This window comes from Limulus polyphemus, unplaced genomic scaffold (genome assembly GCF_000517525.1).
Source record: "Limulus polyphemus unplaced genomic scaffold, Limulus_polyphemus-2.1.2 Scaffold1888, whole genome shotgun sequence".
Lineage (NCBI taxonomy): Eukaryota > Metazoa > Arthropoda > Merostomata > Xiphosura > Limulidae > Limulus > Limulus polyphemus.
Window position 1 is genome coordinate 205,115 of NW_013667498.1, and position 26,633 is coordinate 231,747.

The window sequence follows — 26,633 nt, forward strand, 5'->3', positions numbered from 1 at the left end:
AATTTCAGGCATATAGATTGGGAAATGCAAGAGTCAAACCCATGAGGGAGAAAGGTTTTTGGAAACTGTTCAAAATGGTTTTCTTCACCAATTAGTCAAGGAGCCTACTAGAAATAATGCTATTTTAGATTTAATGTTAACTTCAAATATAGAAATGATTGAAAGGGTGGAAAAATTGGGGAACATATGGGTGCTAGTGATCATTACTCTATTAGCTTTGGTGTTTTGCTACATATGGAGATAAGGAATAATGATATTTTGGTTACAATTTTCAAAAAAAGCTAATTTTGAAAGAATGTGACAAGAATTATCTGTTGTGAATTGGGCAGCTGAGTTATTTGGAGCCACTGATCAAATGTGGAAAATGTTTAAAGATAAATGTTTAAATATTCAAGATAAACATATTCCTTATAGTAAAAAAAGGGTGGCTCCAAGTAAAAATTCAGATTGGCTCACAAAGGGTATAAGCAATAAAATTAAAGAAATTTAAATTGACTGATAGTATTGGAGACTTAGAATGTTATAGAAGATCAAGAAAGTTGGTCAAACAGGAAATTAGGACATCAAGAAGGATATATGGAAAAAGGTTGGCTGAAAATGTAAAAATTAACAGTAAAGATTTCTTTAAATACATTAAGAGTAAACAAAATGTTAGGATGGGGGTAGGACCCTTGATGGATGACAAAGGAAGAATCATATCTGATGATTATGAGATGGATGGGTTATTAAATTCTGATTTTTCTTCAGTTTTCACTAATGAAGATTTAAGCAGTATTCCACATCTTGAACAGCTGATAAATAGAAACAAGATGACTGCATTAATTCTGAGCTTGTTAAAACAAAATTGGGAAGTTTGAAAAATAATTAGCCTACTGAGCCAGATAATATTTCCCCAAGGGTTTTGAAAGAGGTTTATTTAATTAAGTAATGCACAAAGAACATAGAATAATAACAAGTAACTTGCACATCTTCACTACTAGCATCTTTAAAAGTACATACCAGTCCCGAGTTCCCAAATAAGACCCACAACATTAAGCACTACAAATCAGTTTGATAAATATGATAAGCTTTATAAATCTGTAAATTACTTTATAGTTCTGAGGTACTTAATTAACACTTAGTTTAAATCAGAAGTTCTTAATAACCACCATTTGAAACATAAGTTATTCCATTTGGATTATAGTTTTTTATGGATTTAGATTTAACGATTTTTCTGAAAACACTTCTTGACTGTTTTCCTTTCAGTATATTTAGCTGCTCTTCCAGTATGTTACACTAATACAATGGTTTCCAACCTGAAAGGGGGAGGAGGAGATTTTAGAACAGCCTTCAAACAAGATGATCACCTGAGGTAACTAAAGTTTTAAGGTGGCTAATAATGAGGGTGAGAAAATAAATTATTGGGCATATATTTTTGACTGAAAGAAGTCATTGCTACAGAGATTTGGGTGAATACTAGGAATGGGTTATATACTGCAATATCTAATAATGTCAGAATGGACATAGTAATCCAAAATGGTGGTGGCAACATTAATACTCTCGCTATGGGCTCGTTACCCCAAGTTGATCTTTATAGTTTCCAGACTATAACTTTTAATATGCTTTGTGTATCTTCACAAAATTTCACAAGCTTTCAGTAACCACTGAGAGTCTTCTGTAGACAAAAAAAAACTGAATTTTTAATGAAGTATCTTTACTAAAAATTTCTCAATGAATATATGGAGTCAAAGTGTTAACTGCTCTGAGTGCAAAGTGATTTTCATTTTCAGATTAAAAATACTTTATCTGAAAATTCTCAATTTTATTTGTGTATTCTCTAAAACCTCCTAAATAAATTTCAGATGTTTTTTTCAGTAAATCTTTATATTTTATCTGTTATTTTCTCTACCCTAACTCTATATGAGATTGGTCAATTTGACCAACCTTGTAACTACCAAAATAAAATTTGAAATAAATCTAAATTACCCATTTTTTCTTTCTAGAATGACTTCAGATTGTAACATAAAACTACATTTGTTCATCCTAAATAGCCTTAAATTTGTATCAGTATACATATGTTTCTACTTAGATTTTATTGTTTTATTTCCCTTTGAACTGTGTTGAACTAATATTCCTACCAAAAAAGTTGTAAATCACTTGGCAAGTTATCCTATCAAATTATAGTATTACATTGGCTGCTAGCGAGTTGCTCACAAGCATACCTCTTCAGACTTTTTTTATTATTATTGTTGCGTCAGCGAGGTCATGTGACTCGTTCTCTCGAACCTTCGGGAATTGTCAGGAGATTAATAGATATAGGGTAGTCTGGTATATATATAAGAGGGTGACAATGTGACAGGATAATAATGTGTGTGTAGACAGTGAGTAATTGATCTTCAGTCAGAGAGGATTATTGAAGTTGAGCACGTTCGTTGTTATAGCGTTTGTTTTAGAGTGATTGTTGAAATTAAGTGTATCGTAAAGTTATATTTGGAAAGAATAAACCAGTTTTATTAAGTAAGGACGTGTGTCGCTAAAGTTTCGTTGGAACGAATTTACGGGAAATCAATTAACAATACAATACAATAATAAATAAAAAATACACATGAAAAACAAGAAACATTGTACTTATCTGGGTTTTCTTTTTTCTTTGCTGTCGACTTTCAATGAAACTTAACCCTACTTTTTTCATACTAATGGTACTACTGCACTAAATAATTTTTATTTAATTAAATAATGCACCAAAGAACATAACATAATAATACATAAAAAAGCAGAAAATATTCATTAACTTTCAAAATTTTTCTGGCTTTCTAACAATGCAACAAGAGCCATTAAAAATTTAGTTAAGCTTATCGATGTGATTTTTATTGGAATAAAATATGAACTGGAAGCAAAATAGACAATTCTCTGTAAAGAAAACAATGTAATATAATACATTATTTGATAGATGAACACTTTGGCTTTCTATTGCTTATAAGTAATATAGTATTAAACATCATAAAGAACTATTGGCAAATTGTGAAAGACAGGATGTGACAGGTAAGCATGGCAAGAGTGGTCTGGTTTTCTAGTTCATGGCTCTGTAACCAATTAAGATTAAAGACTATAAAAATTATGCTTTGCCTGTGTGAAGACATTATAATGAGTAACTTGTGTTAAATTTCGTGCATCTCGGAGAGGTGGTAAATTAATTAGTGAAGAGGGGGAAGGCTTAGAGAACAAATGTCACAATTCTCATACTAGGGGAATTGAGGATTTTTTCTTAATATTGCCTTATAAAATTAAGAATTTGAAACTTATATAATATTAAAATTTGGATTATTAGTTACATTTTGATGCCAAGATTATTAATTAACTATGATAATAAAGTACTTTAATTAAGTTGTTAATGTAACTCAGTAAAACCTCATGACATGCACAGAAAAAGATGCCCACATGGAAAGGTTTAAACAGTTACTAGAGTGCCAATCATAGTAACATTTGTAGAAACTATTCAAATGCACTCTGTATGAACTTTTTACTTTAAAAAATTAAAACTTACCATGCAGTAGTAATGTAGAGAAAACTTCTCTCTATGAAATATTTGGCCATAGCGTAACTCATCATCTTCTTTCAACCTACAGAAAATGCACTCTGAAAAATAAAAAAAAACATACAAAGACCATTACTGCTAATTAAAATTACCATGACAACATTTCTTCGGCACAAAAAGAAATCACAAACACAATGACAAAACAGGAAAACCTGCATTATTGTTTGAACTCTGCAATGAACAGAAACTTTCAGCTACACTGAACCAGGTAACCAGGGATGAAATTCTGCCAGTACTCACTGGTACTGAGTACCAGAACTTATTCTTACTCCTAGTATCAAGACTTATTTGAACTGCTTTGTCACTTTTTATGTTTACATATAGACTTTTTTTTTCTTCTTCAAAAGCAGGTCCACTTCACTCAGCTGTGTACCTTACTTTTTTTTTTGAGAATTTCACCCCTGATGATAACTATTTGTACCAAATGTTTGTTACATTTTTAAGAAGACAAAATAGAAATAGATTCAAGTAGCATGTACAAATGATGATGGCAGACTTCTGACATTTTGATCCTTAAGTAATCAGGAAGGGTCCATATGTGCCCCAGTTCTCAAGTGAATAAATCTCCAAAGCGATTTTTTTCTTGGAAAAGAATAAATAATTCAATTCAAAATAAATAAATATTTCTCTGTTTGCAATGGCTTAAACTAGCAAGGAGAACTAAAGTGCATGTAAAGATGAAGCAAGTACTTAAGGATTAATTCAAAGTAACTGTTAGATTTAGATAAATATGTATGATTAACTGGTCTTGTACAAGTTACCTGAGAGCATGGTAAAATATCTGAATGGTAAGTCTTACTAATAGCTAAAAAATTTGTTTGAATATGTTAAAATTCAATATATCAGATGTATTAAAAATTGTTAATGCACTTTTCTTAATTAATATATGAATTTTTTTATAAACAGCCCATTGTTTAGTTATGTGCTTAACAAGAAACAAACTTTTTTTTTCCTGGATAATTAAACAATATCTACCTGAAAATGGTATTTTTTTATTGATGTTCAAGTTCTTCTGTGACATATTTTATTTTGTTGATAACATAATGTATTCTAATTTATGATTCACTCTGTTTTTACCATTTGTTACAATTTTTTTTTATAAGTTTTTCATTTTTGTTAAAAATGTATTTTAAATGCTGTATAAATATACACATTTAATAGATTTAATTGTTTGTTATTTTATATGAAATACATGTTTTTTGTTTTCTTTCATTTTCAATTCAGAATATTTCTTCGGGTTATTCATTTGTATATGTTAAGCTCCTTTAGGGTTTTACGCATTTAATTCTTCACAGGTACTCTGCTAAATATAGACCAAAATGTGTTTTGTATTTTCTTGTACATATGATGTATTTGTGATTAAGGTATTTTCATTCAGTTAAATCCAATTTTAAGTGTCATTGTTAATGTTAATCCTATCCTTATGAGTGAGCACCTTGAACTTTGAATAAATATAATAAAAATTGTTAGAATAGTTATTTAACTCAAAAACATTTTAGATTTGATATTTTGTTATTTTATAACAATTATTTAGTATAATTTTCAAATAAAAATTGTTCCAACTTTCATTTCTCTACCACTCTGAGGAGTCTTGTCTGTAAACAAGTTTTGTTTTCATAACTTTTCTTCTCATACCAAAGTTTTACTTGCCAATCAACTATCATCCCTTGAGAATAATTACCCTATTTTGTTTCTCATATGATTTCCCTTCTCTGTTAGTCGTTTGAAACCATCTAATTCAGCTCAAGCTTATATATTTCAGGCAATTCAAAGTTATTTTGAGTATTTTGTTCACGGTACAGGGTTTTTAAGACTGTGATATACCACACAGCAATTTTCAATAATTGTGAACCCTGGATTTACTCTATTTTTGTACGTTTGTTAACTGACATTGCATGTTTTGATATTTTTGCACTGGCTTGAAGAAAGGTTCACTGGTCTAATAACGTGTTTGATCAAGTAACCAGATTTCATCACACAAGGTGCATGACTGTATTTTCATTTGCTAAACTTTGCTTCTTGATTTTTCACAGGTGTGCAAAAGTATTAAACCTTTTGATATGTACAAGATAAATATGCATAAACTACATAATGTAACAATGTGTGTGTGTGAGAGAACGAGAGTGAAGACCTTTAAAAAGTTTCATGAGATTATTTTTCATCTAATTATGTGAAATGCAGTAGTTATAATTTTCCTATACTGAAAATGTATTTCCGATAGGTACATATCTCCTCTCACAAACTTAGCTATTCTTGTTCAGTGCTGCCCTCTATATGCAAACTTTTTTTTATGCATGCCACTGGCCTTCTGCTCCCCCCATATTGGAATTGAAAGATTCCAATGTGTCTCTCATGCAGATCATCATGCGTCACTTCTCCACCAATAGGAGCATGACATACTCACGTCATGCATGTGACTCCCTCTATACTCCTCTACCAAACTATTACTTCAAAGTTTAGCATAAGACTTAAACAATGGAGGAAAGGTGGGAAGAGTGAGAGGAGGTAAGTACCTATCGGAAATGCATTTTAAGCATAGGAAAATTATAACTTCTGATATGGTACTTACCGCCTCTCACAAAGTTAACTAGAATCCCACATTGAATAGGAGGAGGGACCGGTGCGAGGGAATGATAGAAGTACCCCCCCGAAAGCATCTGAAGGATACCCCTGGAAATGAGAGAATCAGATCCGAAGATCAGATGAGGGGAACTGCACCACTTCTGAACTAGGTATATTCTTCATCCCTCTGTGTATTGTGGAAAAGATAAGGGCAGAATAGGAGAGGAGCACATATAAATGAGAAAGAACTGTGTCAGGATAATGATCCTAACCATATAAAATATTTATAACTCAATTCCATGAATAGAATATTGGATAAAACAATGGATGTGCCCTCAGGTGTAGAGTGGTTAGAGCATAATGGACCATACTTGATAAGACAACTACATCCTAAACCCATGCCGCTGGGAACCGATATCCATACGGGGTTAGGATGAGGATCATACTGTCTTCACCTCAAACCCAAGAGACGGGGGGGATTGAGAATCACACCATCTTCCAGGTATGACACAGGTATCAGCACTGAGCTATCAATATGGAGACCCTGACATCTGGTATTGAAAGAATGGCTATCACATGCAATAAACTCCCCCAACTGGGAAATGTACTGGAACCATCCAAAAGACAATAGAATCCCCATATTAAGATAGGCTGAAGGACAGTCAAAGGACAGAACTGTAACAATTGCACGTGCCACTTCTGTGATCCACAACACAGACAGAGGAAAATCGAGGGAGGAAGATAGACAACCTGAAATATATGTGAGGACATATGTTGATTGGTTCTACTCTAAATCCAACACCCAGCTGCAAGGGTAGGATGATGGCTCCCAATCAAAGGGGTGAACTACAATTTGACGTATCACTCCTTCATAATTTTTTTTGTGAGGGTGGCAAGGGGAGAACCTGGTCCCGGTTGACACCCAGCCCCGGCCAAAGCTTAGTGACTGGGTACCAGGACCCAGTATTCGGCTAAATTTTACTACCTGTGCATCCCTAATTGAGAGTAAATAAAGTCTGCCTTGCACTTTCTTTAACACTGTATTCGATATACTTTATAACTCTATACAACATTCTCTGTCATTCCCCTCCTGTTATTTGCAGTTACAACTCTTGCCTGTAAAGTAGTCAGTGCACTTGAGAGTACAACATGAGAAGTAAATTATATCTTGTGTGGACTAAACCAAGGCATTATCATAAGTCAGTTGATCTTTGTGAATGTGTGTGTGTTAATATTAGTCAAGGTCTGACATGGAGGTATACATGAATGTACCCTGCTGTAATTAACTTTATTTCATAGTAATGAAAGTAACTAAGATACTGCTAGGATTCTAATATACATATGTACATACACTGTAAGCAATCTGAAATATGTTAAGTGAAAAGCTTTTGAAGGATACAAATAATAACTAGAGTAACAGTAATATAAAGAAAACCTGGATGTACTAAACTCAAAAAAGAGAATTTATTTACACCATAAATAATATGTTTTTCCTGGTATTTTGCATACGTGTATCCTAGCTAATTCCCTAATTTTCTTTAAGCAATTACTTAGAGCCTTGAAACTTCCTGCTGCCAAACATAACCAATCCCAAGTGTTTACTCACCTTAAACACATAAGCCTTATGTACCACCTTCACAGCTATACTGTATGCTTAACTGTGAAAGTTTGTTGTAGCATCTATGTATCACACCAACAAAATGTGTGAAGAAGAATAACATGCACATTCAACAACTAGCTTAATGTATTTCAGACAAGGTTAGTTTAATATCCTGATTCATGTTCAGACTTGGTTGAAGTAGTTTAATACATAAAGATTCCTTGATCCAAAGTGTTCCCTTATTTGAACTATATCCTGTTATTTTAAAGTGTTGGTTGTCTACTGGTATTCAACATGTCTAAGCATGTAGTTGGACAGAGGACTGTTTACTTTGCTGGAGTTGTGTGTTCTTTAATGCATGTTATATATTAAATTATTTCAACCAAGCCTGAACATGAATCAGTACATTTTAGCATTAAGGCTGAAACTTCAAATTGTTATCATCAGATATTAGCTTAGTATGGTTGGTAAGAAAATGGTATGCCAGATATATTCATTTCTGAACATATTTTTCTTTTCAATAACCAAGAAAGTACTTGCAAAATACCAGGAACTGCATTCATCACAACTGCTGCTATTATTTGACTGCAGTATATAAATTACCTGAATGGAGGGCAAACTAGCTAATTTCAATTAAAATCAGTTATAATAAATAAACTACAACGAAGGCAAATTTATTGCAATAAGTATTTACAAGAACTACCACTGGTGAGCATGGAGAACGATCTCAAGCAGACACGTGCAGCCATCTAGTTAATGATCTATGTAGCCTGTGTTAGTGCACTGGTCCTAATTTAAGTTTTGTGCTTCTCTCATCATTCAGTGGACGGTGCTTAAGAACATTCTGGATGAATTACTGGTGGTAAGTTATTGATTAATACTTACTTTAATTCCAACTATTATTTTGTTTGTTAATTAGTAATTTTTGTAAACAGGTTTACAGTTACACACCGACATGTTAAAATTTTTCTTTTAATTTTATTTACTATGGTTCCTTCATTGTGTAATTAGGACTTTTGGCTTTTTCTTTGGCTATAAGTTTTTAGTTTTATTGTACTTCTATAACATTTGTTTCTATTACTTTTACATCCATTTGTCCTTTTACACATTACCTTCCACTACCATCTGTTCCCCTAATTGTTTAGGGTGTAGTTGTAATTATTTGCAACAATATATAATTTTTCATTATCTAAACCATTCTTGACAAAAGCCTGTGTATGTGTATTCATTTATAGCTGCCAAACCATTGGACGGACTGTCACCAAACCTGGCATATATATCCTGAAGTTCTCCTGGGAGTAGCATGGGGAAAAGGGGTTGGGATTTGGACCTGCCACCCCCAAGTCACCTCCCAGGGCTCCTATGCCCATCCTGTATGTTGAACAAGAATATCAGCTAGTATTTTATTTATTAAGTATGAAGTACCTCACAGTTGTGATGTGTCCATATCAGACTACAGTTACATGTAGGTTTTTACGGTGTGAGAAAGGTCTTTGTCATCAATACGTGTGCTTAGTTGTAAATATTTTCTAAAAAAAGAGGTTTGTTGTGACTACAGTCATTATTTAAAGGTACTATAATTTTGTTTAAAAATGTAATTATGTTTGAACAATATGACTATGTAACATCACTATACTTGTTTTGTTACTTGACAGAGCTTTCGTTGTAGGACTAACATGTATACACTAGTACCAAAGAAGTAGATGGGAGGTTACTGTGTTCAAAAAGTAGCATGCACTGCAATAGTATTTTGTTAATATTAAATATTATAGTGTTCACATTAGGTACCAAATACTGAACTTTATGAATTTCTGGCTAAAGTTCTATATAGTATAGAAGTTTTACTACATAAATTATTATCTGTAGCATTTTCACACAGTTTTTATATTTGGAATCCACCTTTTTCTGATCATATTTTTTCTTAATGACTCATCAGAAGTTTTGATTAAACTTAAAATATGCTGCTTTCAAAAATTAGATTTGTTTTATTTTTCTGTTACTGGCTAATTTGCATAATTATGTGAAATGTATATTTTCTTACACACTAGTTTCCCACTTCAACTTTTTGCTCAATATATTGGATTTTGTTCAAATTTTGACTTAAAATATGTTCAAACTGGCTAACCTGAAACAAAATGTAAAGTACTTCTGGAACACTGGCAATTCAGTCTATCACAATCTGTCTAATTTATGAATCATGAAATCTGCCAAATATTTTCTTTAATATGTTTCAGACAACATAAGTATCTCAAGATATTTCACTCTCTTTCAAGTATCATTTTTTTTTACTTTATGCTACTATTTTATCTATTACTAAATTCCAAGTTTATAATTAATAACTTAAGATATAAAAGTATTGTTATTGCACAGATAAGATTGTCTTGGTTATGGAATGCTAACTCAAGTAATGGGGTAAAAAAACTAGTTTAAACACATCTGTTCCAATATAAAGCATGAATACATTGTATAATTTTTACACAAAAATACATATACAGCCATAAATAAAAAAGTGATGCCTTAATCAATGAATACTAGAAGTTTGAATATGCAAACTTTGGTTTTAAAGACATTTTTAATTAGTCCTACTGTTGTATTTATGCTTTTTTTCAGCTTTCTAGTCTTTGACTTGAACTTGAATATTTAATTCATTAACTTAGTATAAGATCAAACTAATGACTGTATAATTAGAACTAAACTTTTTCACTATTTTCTTAGTAATTCAAAGGTTTTACATGTCCAATAGATGTTTTCAAGATGGAAAGGAAATGGAAAAATTTTGAGATGCAGTTAAAGCTTAGTGATTAGTGGAATCTACTAAATTGACTAATCACTTGGGCTTATTAGTCGATTATTTTAACATGAGACTTGGTTAGTTGAAATAATCTAAAATAGTAATAACTGGAAACGCTAATTGTGATTAATTGGTTATTTTCACAAGTCATGACACTTATAGATGAAGCTGATCAATCTTTAGTTAATTGAGAATAATAATAAGAAATCATAATGGCAATATGTGGATTACTTGGACAGTTAAAATATCTGAAAAAAGTAATAATTAAACACACTAACTTCAATTAGTTGATTATTTTTGTGACACTAACTTATCTATTTGTACTTTTGGTTAATTGATAATTTTACCTGACAATAATTGAAGTAATCAATATTCATATGTAATTGATTAATCACCAAGCAGTAAATACAGTATTTATGAAAATATCAAATACTAACTTTTTTTTTTAAATTGAGCAACTTATTTGCTGTTTTTTACTTATACAAGTCAACTTTCATATATATAAAATATGCAGTCAAACAAAACCTTACCAAATGTCTTGAATTTTTTCAGAGATGTCATTTTTTTGTTTTATAAATGTCACTATACTGTAAGAAAAAAAAATATTATTAGGGTCGCAAAAGCAAATATGATACCATTACCTATAAAATTATCAGTATCTTTAGGTTTATACTCAGCTCTTGCATTTTTTAAGTCAAGAATTCAACTGACCACAGTTATGTAAGCACATTTCATTTAACATGTTAAGTTTAAAAACATTATTTATATTAGTATTACAAAAATATTTCATATATACTACTGGCTAATTATCTTGGTTGAAATAACTACTCAGAATTTAATAGAGTATAAGTTCATTCAAGAAAACATTAACTCCTGTTTGCTTGTAGTAGGAATAACTATTAAGCATTTAAAGCTTAAACTAAACATTTAATATACATAGAGTTCAGTAACTTGGCTTCTCACAAGGTGAACTGTATATATCTATATTTACAAAGTTCAACTACTCTACCAATTGAAATACATTTTTGGAAAAAGCTATTATGAAAAACTGGTTGGCCACTCTATGTGCATATGTAGGTTATTGTGTTGACACATATACAAAAATACTAGTTCATTCTATACTCTTACCTTATACAAATCTAATGAATGTAAAATGCACATAAGAAAAAAATAGCTTGTTAATATCCAACTTGCACTTATATTTTGAAATAAGTTCTTCTTCAGCAGATTCTGTGACTTTAGAACTCTGCATGCATGTCATAATTTTCATCAGGTAAAAACATCATTAAAAATAAATGTTTGGTACATATGTTAGTTTCAGTTATAACTCTACATGGTAAAAGTGTTGACATTTATCTGTATTTTAGGGACAATCCTGGGAAGTTAAACATGAATCATCTGTATTAACACAAAGTAAAAATTTACTTATTATAAAGAAACATATTTAAACTTAAAATAAAAGGTAATTATTTAATACCAACATTTTAACTTTTTTTTTTCATAAGGGTTCAATTCAATACAAAAACTGACTTGTATCAGTTTTTTGACTGCACTGTTCCCTGACAAAAACAAAAATACTTGTATTAAAGAATATTTTTTTCTGAAGTCAAAGTAATTACTTTCTAGAGATATGTCAAATAACATACTTAAGTCAGCACGTTGCACATTAAATGCTTACTTCTTTTGCTATAAAAAAAAAGAAAATTATTCAGGCTTGTGTGGAGATAAGAAAGTGAAGCCTTTGTTGAACCATAACTTGGGAAAATAACAAGTTGCTGAGATCTACAGATTAATAAAAGTAAAGCAGCTTATACATTATACAGAGAGCTGAGTACATTATATTAAAATAGTTTACACAGAGCTGAGTACGTTATATTAAAACAATTTAAAGAGAGCTGAGTACGTTATATTAAAACTATTTACAGAGAGCTGAGTACACTATATTAAAACAATTTTTGAGTCTCACACGTTACATTCCATGTCACCACAACTGGTTAAGATCTACCTGATGACTGTGCATCTTGACAATATCCCTGAAATAAATTTGCCATTACAAAAGGTTCTGTCAAAAGGCTGTCATGTCTAAAGCACAATGCTTCTCCCTGCTGGCTTTCCACAATCCATCTGGTGTATGATGACAAATGTTTCCCAGCACCTACTTCTACAGCCTGATCGCATAGAAATCCACAGGTGCTGTATCTGGCAACTTGACCAGTATGTCTTTGTATGAAATAGCTTGAATACCCTTTTCATTCTTTAGCTTTATGAGATATGCAATGACTGAAAGCCTCAACTTGAAGAATTCACATCCTGTTGATGATGTTTCCAGACAAAGCAAGTATTTCTTTGTCACACAAGGGGGCCAGAATATTGGTCTAGCTATAGCTTATAGTAAGCAGAGTTTACCTAGACCGTCATTCCACGCTCTTGATCCATAGCTTGCCCCTGGCACAGTATCTACTGATGACAATAAATTTGTTTGAAAATGTTTTACAACATGTATGTACCACTTTTGGAATTTTGTTTTTTGCCTACAGATCAGTAGAAAATGACAAGGGGGTCTGTTACAGTTAGCAAGGTACACATATGCTTCATTGAATGTCACTACATAATGCTGTTTTTTCCCTGCTAGGTACAATTTGTAGTTTTCTTTTCCTTTCCTAGATACACTGTAGAAGCCACTTGTGTACACATAACTTTTTTCACTTTTCCAGATGAAGGACCTTGGTTATGTTGCATACTGTTCCTTGAGACACCTGGATGGTTTTTGCCCTGATCTTTGTGTTTGTGGATTACTGCCTGTTACAAAACACTGCACTCTGCTTAACACAGCTGGGGTAAGATTTGTTGCAGGTTTCTTTCTAAATGGTCCTGGTGTTTTAAAGTTATTATTTTCCTACACTGAAAATATATTTCCAATAGGTACTTACCACCTCTCACATAATACCTTTTCTCATTCAGTGCTGCCCTTTATATGCAACTTTTTTTTCACATGCCACTAGCCTTGAAACTTCCACCTTCCCCACGATCAATGTAGTTCACTGTGTCTTTACATGTAAACTATCATGCAACAACCTTCCACCAATTGGAGTGCGACACAGCCTCCTGACGCACGTTACTCCCTCTATTGGATTTCACCTTGCCATCACTTCAAGATTAGGTAGAAATTAATCACTGGCAATGGGGATGAAGTGTGAGAAAAGGTAAGTACCTACTGGAAATATATTTTCAGTGTAGGAAAACAATAACTTCTGATACGGTACCTTACCTCCTCTCACATTGAAAAGATGGACAGGTGCGAGTGATATAGATAAGCATCCTTCAAAGGCATCTGAAGCAAAAATGATGGAGTGTGAACCCCCACTGGGAGAGGAACACATGTGTGAAACCATACCACTTCTGTACCAGGTATACTCTTTGCCCAGTGTGGTAGTAAGTGTTGCATAAATGGGCAGAAATTTTAAGGATCACATCCAATAAATGAGAGAGAAGTTTGGGATGGTCTGACCCCACATCCAACTGAAATCTCTGGAATTATAGTCCAGAAGAATGAATGAATGTAGGGTCCCCAGCCACAGACTTGATGTTGGGAAAGCTAAAAAAGGATATGCTCCTTGGTGTAGAATGGCTAGGGTGCAACAAAATGTACATGATAGGTCAACTCCAGTCCAAAGCCAGGCAGCATCGGGCATACATCTTCCAACCCATGGTAGGAGCAGGGTCCGCACCATCTTCACCTCAAGTTGAGTAGAATGGAAGGAGAAAATTCTGTACTGGTTGACTAAACTGAGCAAAACCAACACCAGCCATTCGAAAACCTGACATCTGAATGACAGTAGGAAGGGATGTGCCACTGTAGCAGTTTACTTCAAATCCAAAATTAATTGGACCAGTTCCACTGCACGTAACATCAGCCTCTGGGAGTGAGCCTCACTGAGGAACTACAGAAGCTGGAGTATATGAATGCCTGGCTGACTACCGCAGACACCACGGTCCTGGGACAAATTGGGTTGGATCCATGAAATATCATCCTCTGGGACCCACCACACAGAGGCAAAATCCCATGACTGACATTGGATGAGGAATCATAATAAACACATGTATGAGGATTTATGTTGATTGGTCCTGTTTGAATCCAAAACCACTCACTGGGAACTGACATCCAGTAAATGTTAGGCATACAAATTTTAAACCAAGTGGGTCAAAGTACTCATTTGATGACATTTTTACAAGAGTTACATTCAAAACTTCATTAAACAACTTTACTATTAATGTATGTTAATACACTTGGCATCAAAACTTATATTTCAATATAAGTTTTAATTTCTTAATTTAAAAAAAAGTTTAAATAAATTCTCAATCTACACTTCTCTGTATCACATTGTACTTCACTCTCAATTGCTGATTTTAGATTTTCTTTATACCCCTATGTTATCTTCTGAGTTTGGCACAAATTACACACTTATACTATAGATAACAATGAGCCATAGTGTAAATTTATAGTCTACAAGCTTCTTCCTTTACTAAAATATAAACAAGAACATCAAACGTATATGCTACACCCTCCTATCATATCCTGTCTTTCAAAAAATGTTGATAATTCTCTCTGACAATTGCTATTTAAATATTTGTAACCAATAGTAAGAGAAGATTATACTTTATTGAATTCTCTACAAGGCTAGTTTGTTCTGGTGAAAGGTTATGAATTATATGTCTCAGTTTCATTGTTTGTACTGTGGAAGTCTGTAAAATCAGATAATGGAAAAAAAATTGTAACCCATTGATAGCTTTGTTTGAAAGTTTTATTGTTATAAAAGTAAATAAAATGTAAAAATAAGATACTTATTGGATTAGGTAAGAAAGCTTACATGAAAAAAATATTTAAAAACATTACTCGAAATAACACAAACACATCATGAAGTGTGATGGTGTAATTTGACCTTGTTCACTGGTAACTTGATCCTTTGTTTACACAAAGATGTTCTGCTGTAATAAACAGCTTTCTGCATATTCTGAGGTCTTAAGTGCAGCTGTAAAGCAATAAAATTAAATGAACATAGATTTGAAAAGTCTTATAGTTTTGCTGTAAGAATGCATTAATTCCTTTTGGAAATCATCTCCATCCCAACCTGCAGTGGCTATGGCATTTCACCTTGCTATACTGACAATTGGCCACAGATACTCGCCACTTCTTCTGTTTAGCAAACAGTTGAGCCCCTAGCTCTTTATCTAAAACCATTAGAAGTCTGGACTTAAGCATGTAGTCTGCTTATAATTTCATTAGCATCTTCTCAGTTCACAGTTTGTGGGACAGCCACACCATGATAAAATAACTCTTTGGCATCATCTTTGTAAGGATCAATTTTTCACTTTATACTGAGCACTACATTTTGGACCTAGTCCATCCAAGTGTAAACTGCCTGTATCTTCAAATTTTGAAATGTTAATTATGCAACCAAACTATCTTTATATGACACCTAGGGATCTGGTTGCATGTATTTGCATGTTAATTGCAATGGGGTTTCCATATTGCTTGTTCTTTCTTAAGTTCCTAATATACTTTTGACCAAAATACATGCATATATATATATATATATACACATACACAAAACACCAACAAATAGCTGTTAGTAGTGTTGTATCTTGGCAATGACACAACTAGTTTAAACATAGGAAGCATATTGGATAATAATATTATTCTTGACAATTTGATTGGGGAAAAATTATGTAAAGTACAATTAACCACATTTTCAAAAATACCTTTTCTTGTAAACTGGTTGTGCAATAAGCAAAAACAACAACATGGAATCTTAGAAACATACCCAAAGACTTAATGATTTCTTTAAAATACTTTTATACAATACCCAGGTTCTTATAGAGTTTCACTGGTATGTTCACATGCCAATAAAAAGAATACACTTTAAAATAGGGCAACAATTGGTAGATGTACCAATGGAACCTTGGTGAACAGAAATAAGAGGCTACTGAAAATGGTCACCAAAAGGTGCTATATATGCTCAATGTGGTCGCCATTCACATCAGTAATGGCCTGAATCCTTGGGAAAGGCAACTGAATGAAGCTGTCTGATATTCATCATGGCTTCATGCTGCTGGATGGCATCTACATTCATCAACATAGTAGGTACTCTATGATAAACATCTGACTTTAAGTATCCTCATAGCCAAAAATCAAGTGAGCCAAAGGTTGCAAACCAATGTTTTCTGTGGTGCTTCCTGTCTTTGAGAAGATCAGGATCGCCATGAAGACACTTGGAAGTAACTACCATTGTCAGCAGATGAAGAAAACATTGTTTCATGGCAACATACTCAAGCCACTAGGCATATTGCTTTCATCCAGTCCAATTAGCAGCCTAGATGTTGGACTAAAATACATAAAACCAGACTTGGAAGATGATCAGACTGAAGCCATGGGCATGATTGCGGAGTTAGCTGAACATATTCTTAAAGTGAATGCAGTAGTTGTTTTGTGATTTAGCCGAATACAGAGCTAGACACAAATTATAATGCAAGAAACCTCTATGGAAGACATCAAGCATTACTTCACATTGAACATGGTAGAAAGGATGATAACCATTTATTTAAAATTTCTGTGCAAGTGTAAAACATTCTTCTCACAGCATCTGATTAGAAGTTTTTCAGTTACATAAAAGCAAAAGAATCTCGGAAGGAACAGCCACATTTGATTTTCTCAGTAATTTTTCCTCCTCCAAGGTGAGGACCTGGGAAGTGGCAACAGTGTGGATTGGGAACAAACAGCAAAATTTGACAACTATAATTGTATATATATGTAAAAATACAACATTTTTCTTAGGGATGTACGTGTCAACAACTACATGATCATGCCAACAGAACTGTAACAAAAGGATAAATGGTATCATTTTAAAGTGAAAATGTCTCCAGCTATAGCATCCAAAAGTAAGGAATATTCTGCTTATCAGACATAATCAAAACAACAGATACCAAACTAGAAAGCATGCTACAGATTCGAGAAGGGGTTAGGATCTGGGTGCTATGACCCACAACATCTGAGATCTCACTATCATTCACCATCTGTAGCCAGTTGTGGGAATGGGAATGATAAGTATCCCTAAAGACATCATCAACCACCATTAATTTCTATAAAAAATTAGATCATCCAGTTTTGGAATTAGCTAACAAAGATTCTGAGACTTTACTATCTGTTACAACATAATGCAAAAGAATGATATGGTATTTTCAACATGAATGGCACCTTACAGAAAATGAGCTAATCAGCCAGGTCAAAGATCCCGTGTGCATTCCCAATTTAAAATAGCTGACCAAAAGTTATTTACTCAGAACCAGTTGCCTACATAGCTACACTTAACCAAACAGCAGGACTGATTATCAAGGTTTTAACATTCCAAGAGCTCAAAGTGTGGCTCATGTTTGGAAGCATACTGTGGCTCAAACTTTGTAGCTTCTAATCCACAAACCACCACATTGACCACAAGAGCACATTCAGCCTGTAAGAAAACTAAATAATGTCCATAATGGATGGTGTTGCTCATTTGCTGGAAAGACATTTATTTTAGCATAATTAAATCAGGGGTTCATCTTTCTGTTATACAGTCCAGATGAATTTCTCACATATTTAGCATCATAACAAATCAAGATGCTACAAAAGTTGCTCTCATCAGGTGTTGAAACTAAAACACTTAGCTCAAACAGTTGTATTAATGCTAATTCTTTTCCAAGCAAGCAAATATCTCTCCTCATTAGAACTCCTCTGATCCTTAAGCCTATAGATCAAGGAACTTAGGCTGTCGGTACACAGCTTCTGGCCATGCTTCAGTTTACAGCACAATCGCATCAGGTCAATGGCTGAGCTAAGCATGTACATAGATGGTTTACCAGGATTCTGCCTTTGGATTTTTAAGTCCTGGGTGATTCTCATGGCCAAGCACTGAAGGCATCAAGCCATAATAGGCAAGTCCAGGAGCATGCAACTCAAATTTTGTGCACAGAATAGTCAAAACATGCAAAAACTGATATTTTTTTAACTTTTTTTATGCAAGGCAACATTTAACAAGTTTTATTGAAGTTTGAGTGTCAGTACATACACAGGTAGTGCTGGGTACACATCCGTCATCAACTATGGGCAGAACCCTAGTTTAAATGTAATTCACCTTTTACTCAGTTCAAGTAGTCACCAAGAAAAAAAAAGTTGATTTATGTATAATGGCAGGTACAGATACTTAAGAAGGCAACCACAGAGGCAGACTCTTAAGACTACACATGGACTTAAAGAGGAGATTCGAGACACTTCTACAAGGAAATTGTTAAGCCAGAAAAAAGAACAAAAGCAATGTACTGTGATGAATATCTACACGATTTAAAGAGAAAAAGTGAATTTCTTTATAAGGACAGGGCTTAGGAATACTGGGAAGACACAAATATTTAATTGAACTTCATACATATACTTCTTTCACATATGTACAGATGAAGAACATAAGAAGAATGCTTAGTGGCAAAAGCCAAGTCTCCCTATCTAGATCATCCCTTCATGCTATAAAAACATATTGGGATTCAAAATTATTAAAAGTTTAGACACTTTTCTCAAAGGTGATCTGTTTGGATGGAGAAAAGGTTGGAAATGCAGACTTGAAAGTTAAAGATAAAAGATTTATGTTTAGAAAGCTGATATATAACTTGTTCACTTGTTGTCATACAAAATTATTTTGAGTAAAAGTTATAAACTTCTGGAATGGTTTGCTTGATAATATACGTGACTTGTGTACATATAAATTTGAATGGGTTATATTTAAATTTATTTTGATGTTTTGGTGAGGGAGTGACCCTAATGGTCTGAATGATTTTGTGTCATCTTGAATTTTCTTACGTTGTAAAATAATTTATGGATTGTTGTTGCCACAAGATATACATTTATTGTATTTCATTTTTCCAGCTATTGGATGTGAAAGTTTCTTGAAATTTCACCTAAGTAGTACAAATGATTATACCACTCATAATGCAAAACTTGGAGTTAAAAATATTTAGAAACCTGGTTATTCCTCAATGTAAGGGGGACAAAACAACAAAAGATAACCATTACATTAATTTCAAATTACTCATTCCACAAATTTCCAATTTTTTTTTGTATGTTTTAAAACAGCATCTATCGGAATAATTACTTAATCTCAATCGACAATGAAGATTTTTTTAAGGTTTTAAACATTTTTTGGGACATACACATGGTGCATGTGTAATTAACATATTTGTTATTTATAATGCCATACAAGTAAATCACACTGGTCCACACCTGCGCTTCTAGCCTCGTGCTGTGTCATTCGCTGGTACACCGTACGACAGTGGTAGTAGGCTTAGTTGTTGTCACCTAGGTTAAACCAAACGTAGTAATTAATTAAAACCAAGAGAAACACCTAGCAAACCTGCATGATTTAGTTCAACATTAAAATAATCCAATATACACAATGAGCTTGAAAGAACACAAAGTGGGCTACAATAGGTTTGCAGATTTTTTAAATTATCGTATTAGTATTATGACAAATTGAAATCATACATGATACAGGATAAATAAATAATCTCCTTTGTTTCAACTAACGCCTCTTTTATTCTTAATTAGTATAAACAGACATTCACGGAGAAAACAAAACCTGAAAAGCTAAAACAAATGTACATTTTCTCATTACACCCAACTTATTTGTACGTAAAAAACCTTTGCAAGTTCGTGAATCATGATAATGATGAATTTCGGCACTCAGTTTTGTAACAAATTAAAAGTTAAATGTAAATACAGTTATAAGCGAACCTCAGACTGGTCAGTCAGGAAGTTGCCCTCCCCCAGAACAACAACAAAAAATCCATACGTTTTCGACAATTAATTGCTTATTTTTATAGATCAGTTGTTATAGTACCTGCTTTCATATGCACATGTAAACGCTGCTGTAAAAAATATCTTAAACGAACACTTTTCAGTTTTTGCTCATCCTTTCTAATGACCTATAGTTTAGAGTAGGTCACATATGACCCTGTGCTGCAGGATAGTCTCAAATTATAATTACTTGGAATATTTATTCGTTTATATATATATATATATATATACACATATAATTTTAAAGTAAATATTCATTGCTATTTTCTAATTAACACCATGAGTTTCACCAATAGGCGCGGTCACGTGGTAGGTGATTGACCAACCTCAAATCTATAATAAGAAATATTTCGTGGTTTCTCTGTAATTTGTGTTAAATAAAGAAGAGCGTTAACATGGCGTGATTAGCGATATAAATAGGCATAAAACAAAACCTTATAAATTCAGAGACCCGTGCAATGAAAGAATGTTTAAACTTCTAAAATATATATTCATTTTAATTTTTCAGATAGGCTTAGTTATTGTTGTAAACTATATTTGCAATGTTGTAATTTATATGTTCGCTAGAGGGCTTATAACGTTAAGATCACTTAAGTTTATAAAAGTAGTCCTAGAATATCTAGGATGTTTGTGAATATGAGTGATCGAGAGGGTTTGCAAAGTTTTTATAAAAGAAGGTTACGTTATAAATACAAGAATCAGTGAAGCATTGAGTATGCTTTTCAGTTGGCAGAACGTCAGTCATTCAGTGAAATTTTTTGATCAGTGTTAGTTATTACTATATTCAGTTACTAAATCAATTAGCCTTGATGTTGAAATTCTATTAGTAAGTTTATTTATACTATAGGCCTACAAGTATAAATGTGGACAAGTGATAGTATTAGTACTCTGTGGCAAATGCTAAAGAAGAAATAAACTGATTTGTTATTGTTACGTGGACTGGACTTCCAATAATTTTCACCAAGTAATTGAAAAGAACCCACCTAACGAAAGACAGTACAACATTTGTGTCAGAAGTGGGATTATTTTGGTGAAAACAAAAAATATATAACTTAGCTCAGTTTCAACACGACAACGAAATCCAGGATTGAGATTGAGGCTTTACTAAAAATACTTAAAAAATTTAAGAGGGCCAAGAAGAAAGAGGCATAAAATCAAAAGAAGATCTAGAAGAAAGAAACATAATATATAAAAGAAGAAAGAGATAAAAGAAAATCAGAAGAAAACCAAGAATATATTTTAATAGAAAAATGGAAGAAAAAGAAGAAACAAACAAAAAATTAAAAGAAAAAAGAGAGAAGTCAAAAAAAGAGTCAAGGTATTTAAAGAATAATTGAGAATAAAAATAAATCTGATGGAAGAGAAGACTGATAAAACACCTGGAGAGTTACAGAGAAATTACAACAAATATATTGAAGTAATACATAAAGACAGTAACAAAGTGGAGCAAACCTGTAATGAAAAAGTTGAAGAAGTACTTTTAAAAAGAAATCTTTGAGGTAGAAAAGAAGTAAAATATTTGGAAAACGAATTGTGGATGCAAAAATGAAATCAGCTACACCTCTTTCTGTATCTTCCCAATAATTTCAACCTAAAACACCATTTACTGCAAAATATAGAATAGAATAGCCTATTTGGCCTAAACATTTTACCACTACTGCTGTGCCATCTGTTATTGCAAGACCTTTCTGGACTACTTCAATCATATCACTACAAAATCTGTTTCCAGAATTTAGCTGACCAATTTCACAACATCACCCAATTGAGAAACCAATGGACTATGATGAAACGATAGCATGGGATGAATATTAGGCTCACTTTGAAATAACTTCTGAAGAGAACAGATGAAATAGTGAACAATATGCTATTCATCTTGCTACTCATTTAAAATGACCAGCTTTGACAGAGTTAAGTAATCTTCCAGCTGAAATCCACAAGATCTATCTAGCATTGATAGTGGGTAGCTGCCTTATCCAACAGGTTTGGAGTGATACACCAGAAGGAAGTGTTCAGAACAAAGATGTGAGGCTGTACAGGTAGTACTTCAACATCAAAGATCATCACTAGCAGTCACCTTTGAGGAAAAATGTAGGAAATCGGATATAAATTTCTTGCCTAATGACAGCTTACCATCTCACTTACAAGAACCGTATAATCAGAGCTATAAAAGTCTTATAGCTGATCAGTGTCAGAGATTACATGACTTGCACATGGAATATCAAGACATCTTCTTCAATAGACCTCATGACCTAAGCTGAACTACAATATCTTACAAGATTTATATGGGAGATGTAGCCCAATATGTCAGTAAGTCAGATATTTCAATTTCCAAAATGGTTGAGGCTTTCAAAGAAATAAAAGCCACGAAGAAAAAACGAGTGATAGAACCAAATACTAATCCATGTGCATCACCTGTTGTACTTGTGAAAAAAAGAGATAGGTCTACAATGTTTTCTACATGGACTACCAGAAGGTGAATGTAGTAACAAAGAATGATGCCTACCCACTGCCAAAGATGGAATCTACTTTGATTGATCTATCTGTATCAAAAATGAATATTTGCAAATTGACAAAACAAGTAGAGAGAACACAGCTTTTACTAAAGAAAACGGATTGCAGCAATTTGTTGTAATACCATTTGAATTATGCAAAACACCTGCTACATTTCAACATTTAATGGAGTCTGAACTACTAGGAAACATCATACTCATCCATTTGTATGATAAAATTGCATGTAGGAATACCTTTGATAATATTTATGAAGGGCTGAGGAGAGTTCTGGATTGGTTGAGGAAAGAAAACCCTTAAGTTGAATCCAAAGAATGTGAAATTGTTCTGTCAAAAGGTGAGTTTTCTGAGACACATAGTGAGCAGAGGGAGAATGTCTACAGATACATCGAATATTGACTTTCCAAATAACCTGTATGAGGTTATAAAAATCATTTGAAAAGCCAAATAACTTTTGTTGGACTGCTAATTGTGAACAAGCATTCAATAAACTAAAAAAAGAATTGGACACTTCTCCAGTATCAACATAACCAATTCTTGAATATCTAATCCATTTAGATAAAGATGCTAGCGATTTTGTAGTGGGAGCAATTCTATCACAAGTACAACATGGAAAAAACATGTGATTGTCTACTATAGTATGGCAAGGCATGCTGCAGAAAGAATGAATTGTACAATTTGGAAAAACTTCTAAATATGATTCTAGTCTCAAGTCATTTCTGCCATTACCTATATGGACAAAAGTTTACACTTTAGATAGAAAATACACCATTGAAATGGCTGGTGATATTTTGCAACCCAAAAAACCACATAGCAGGATGGCTCAAAGAACTCCAGGATAACAACTTGAATATCAAAAATTGGGAAAAAAGGTCCTCATGGCAAACAGTCACTCATATAACCCAAACACAAATATGTATTGGGTACAGTGGGATTCACTGTGCTTACAAGAGGGCTTGTTATATAGGAAATGGAAAGATACCAGAGTATAGAAACAATTATTACAGCCTTTGCATTCTGAAGCACCCCACAATCTTTTAACAGCTGAACACTTAGGTGTTAAGAAGATATTGTAGAGAGTAACATAATGCTCCTATTTCATTAAGTGTCAGGGATTTGTAGAGAACTGATGTGCAACATTTGAACTCTACTGTGAACAAAAAGGTACATGAAAGAAAAAGCATGAACAGCTGTAGCAGTATTGTGTTGGAGCACCATTTGACTGATTTGCTGTTAGTGTGTTTAGTCCTCTGCTACAGAGTAAATGTAGCAATCAATATAATATGGTTGTGATGGAATATTTCACGAAGTGGCCAGAAGCATTTATTGTTATTAACCAGGAAGCAAAAACTTTAGCCAGGAAATTCGTCAATGAAGTTGTTTCAATATTTGATGTATTTATAGAACCCCACTCAGATGATGTAGTAGAGAGATACAACTGCAAACTGTTAAATAAATTAGCTATATATATATATATGGATGAACATCAGAAAATGTTAAATTGAGATTTTTCACTGTTACTGATGAGTTATTGTACAGCAGTACGAGAAGCTACAGACAACACACAATCATCATTGATGTTTGGAAGAAAACTTAAGGTACCATTGGACTTTCAGTACTCTCATCTATATAATAGTAATTCAGAAGAGCCTTACACAGAATGCGTAGAGAGGTTAAGGAGCATCATCGATGTCATACATGACTTTACCAGGGAAAGACTTAAGGCAACTAGTGATAAAATAAAAATTGGCAATGATTTTAATGTTGATAAGATTGAATTCCATTAAGATGACATTATATGGCTGTAAAATCACTGCCACAAAAAAAGGACTAACTCAAAAATTAAGAAGGTACTGGGAAAAGCCATATTTTGTGCTGAAAAGCATCCATTATGTACCTTACAGAATCCAGAAAGATAGATGATTCAAGCCAAAGGTCATCCACCAGAATCTGCTTTGGAAGTACTTCAGTGAGAGAATGGCCAGCTGGGTTCCTCCAGATAAGAATTTGAAAGTGGAACTCAACCTGCTGAGGAGTCCAAGGTTCCTGTTTAAACCTCTTCACCCAATCACTTATCTGGGAAGACCCCCACCCCCCGAGCAACAGGACAGACAGTGATGTCAGGATACAAGGGATCATCGCATCTGTATACCATGTGCCTCAGAAGAGTAAAACACTAAAAAGACTTGGTGAATGGACAGTTTAATGTAGTGTTTTTACTTTTGTATCGCCCCCTAGTGACACGGTGGTATGTATGTGGACTTATATTACTAGAAACCGGGTTTTGATATCCATAGTGGGCAGAGCACAGATAGCCCTTTGTGTAGCTTTATGCTTAATAACAAACAACTACAACAACAATTTTTGAAGCATTGAGTAAGTTCTTCAGTTGCCAGCATTCAGTAAAGTATTTGGATCAGTGTTAATTACTGCATATTTCAGTTACTCAATTGATTAGGTGTTAAATTATACAAGTTTATTTGTATGTTAGTTGTAGTACCGTTAGTGAGTAAAGTTCAGTTGAAAGTTAAATTTTTGTTGGGGAACTAAGGCCTACACGTACAACTATGCAAAAGTGATAGTATTAAGACCGTAGAAAACATTAAGGAAGAAATAAATTAATATGTTATTGTTACTGGATTGAACTTTGCACTATTTTCACCAAGTAATTAAAAAACAAACACCGAACAGATGAAAATATTACAATACTAAATGTATATTAATGTAAACCGATTAGGCATAGTTTATAACTGTTACAGTTTTGTGACTGTTTGTTTTTTCATATGACAAAGAAGAGAAATATCAAACCAAATTTCTTAATTTTCCGCATTACAGTTTATGATGTTTGACATAGTCAGGAATTCCTCCCTTCCATAACTAGTATAGGATATATCCTTATATGGGTATATTCAAATAATAACGTTCTTAATTTCCATGCAGTTTCCGCATGTAACTAGTCACATTTAAATATATATATATATATTAAGAGGTTGTAAACAAATATTAATCCTTTTACTCAAATAAAGTTGCATATGTCAATGGATAGAAATATATATCACTTTGGCCATGGGCAGAGGTAAGCCCATTTCAAGGTGTGTTTTATATACCTATACAACTTGATATGATTTAGGGGTTTTCTTCTCTAGGAATGTTGCTTGGAACAGCCCACTGACGTGTGCACCAGTGTATTCTGATATACTACACTTTTGATATTTTGTTTGAATTTAAGCCAAGGTGAACTGGAATTAAATTTATGTTCCAGCTTCAGGCACACTTTCTTTGTTCAGTTCTTCTTGGTTTTCATCAAGAATAGTTTGGTAGAGTTCATCTTAAGAGTCAGAAAACTGATGAGCTATTCTCTGATCCAGAAGAGGTAATTTTCCACTTCACCATACAAGTATGCACACTGTTTTCACTAATGTTGGCAACTAAGATATTTGTATATTGTGTGACTTGGTCTTTATGAAATGAAGTCACAATATAATAACCTGTTCTTTCAAAATGAAATAAAACACATTGTACTAATTGTTTTAGTAGTTTTGATGTCTAAGGGATGTTGCAAAATAAATCGCAATTTTTGCCCCGAGAGCATAACAAAGTAAAATAAGATTTCAATTCAATCAAAAAAGTAATTCCAAGTATCAATATCGCTTGATTCGGCCACCATTGTTCTCACGCACGAGTTTTAATCGATTTGCAAAATATTTCAGCAATGCAACAAACA

General features: G+C 33.1%; 1 protein-coding gene across 1 annotated transcript in view; it reads right to left on the reverse strand.

Moving 5' to 3' along the window:
- Positions 1-20,543, reverse strand: part of LOC106465262 (G2/M phase-specific E3 ubiquitin-protein ligase-like) — a gene marked incomplete at its 3' end in the record, with an annotated part of 44,645 nt that extends 24,102 nt beyond the window's left edge. The window contains exons 1-4 of the mRNA XM_022393122.1: positions 20,445-20,543; positions 19,829-19,903; positions 11,058-11,114; positions 3,524-3,615 (exon numbers count right to left, since the gene is read on the reverse strand). Of these exons, the coding sequence (XP_022248830.1) occupies positions 3,524-3,615; positions 11,058-11,088 (123 nt within the window). The remainder of the gene's footprint in view (positions 1-3,523; positions 3,616-11,057; positions 11,115-19,828; positions 19,904-20,444) is intronic.
- Between the last annotated feature and the right edge of the window lie 6,090 nt (positions 20,544-26,633).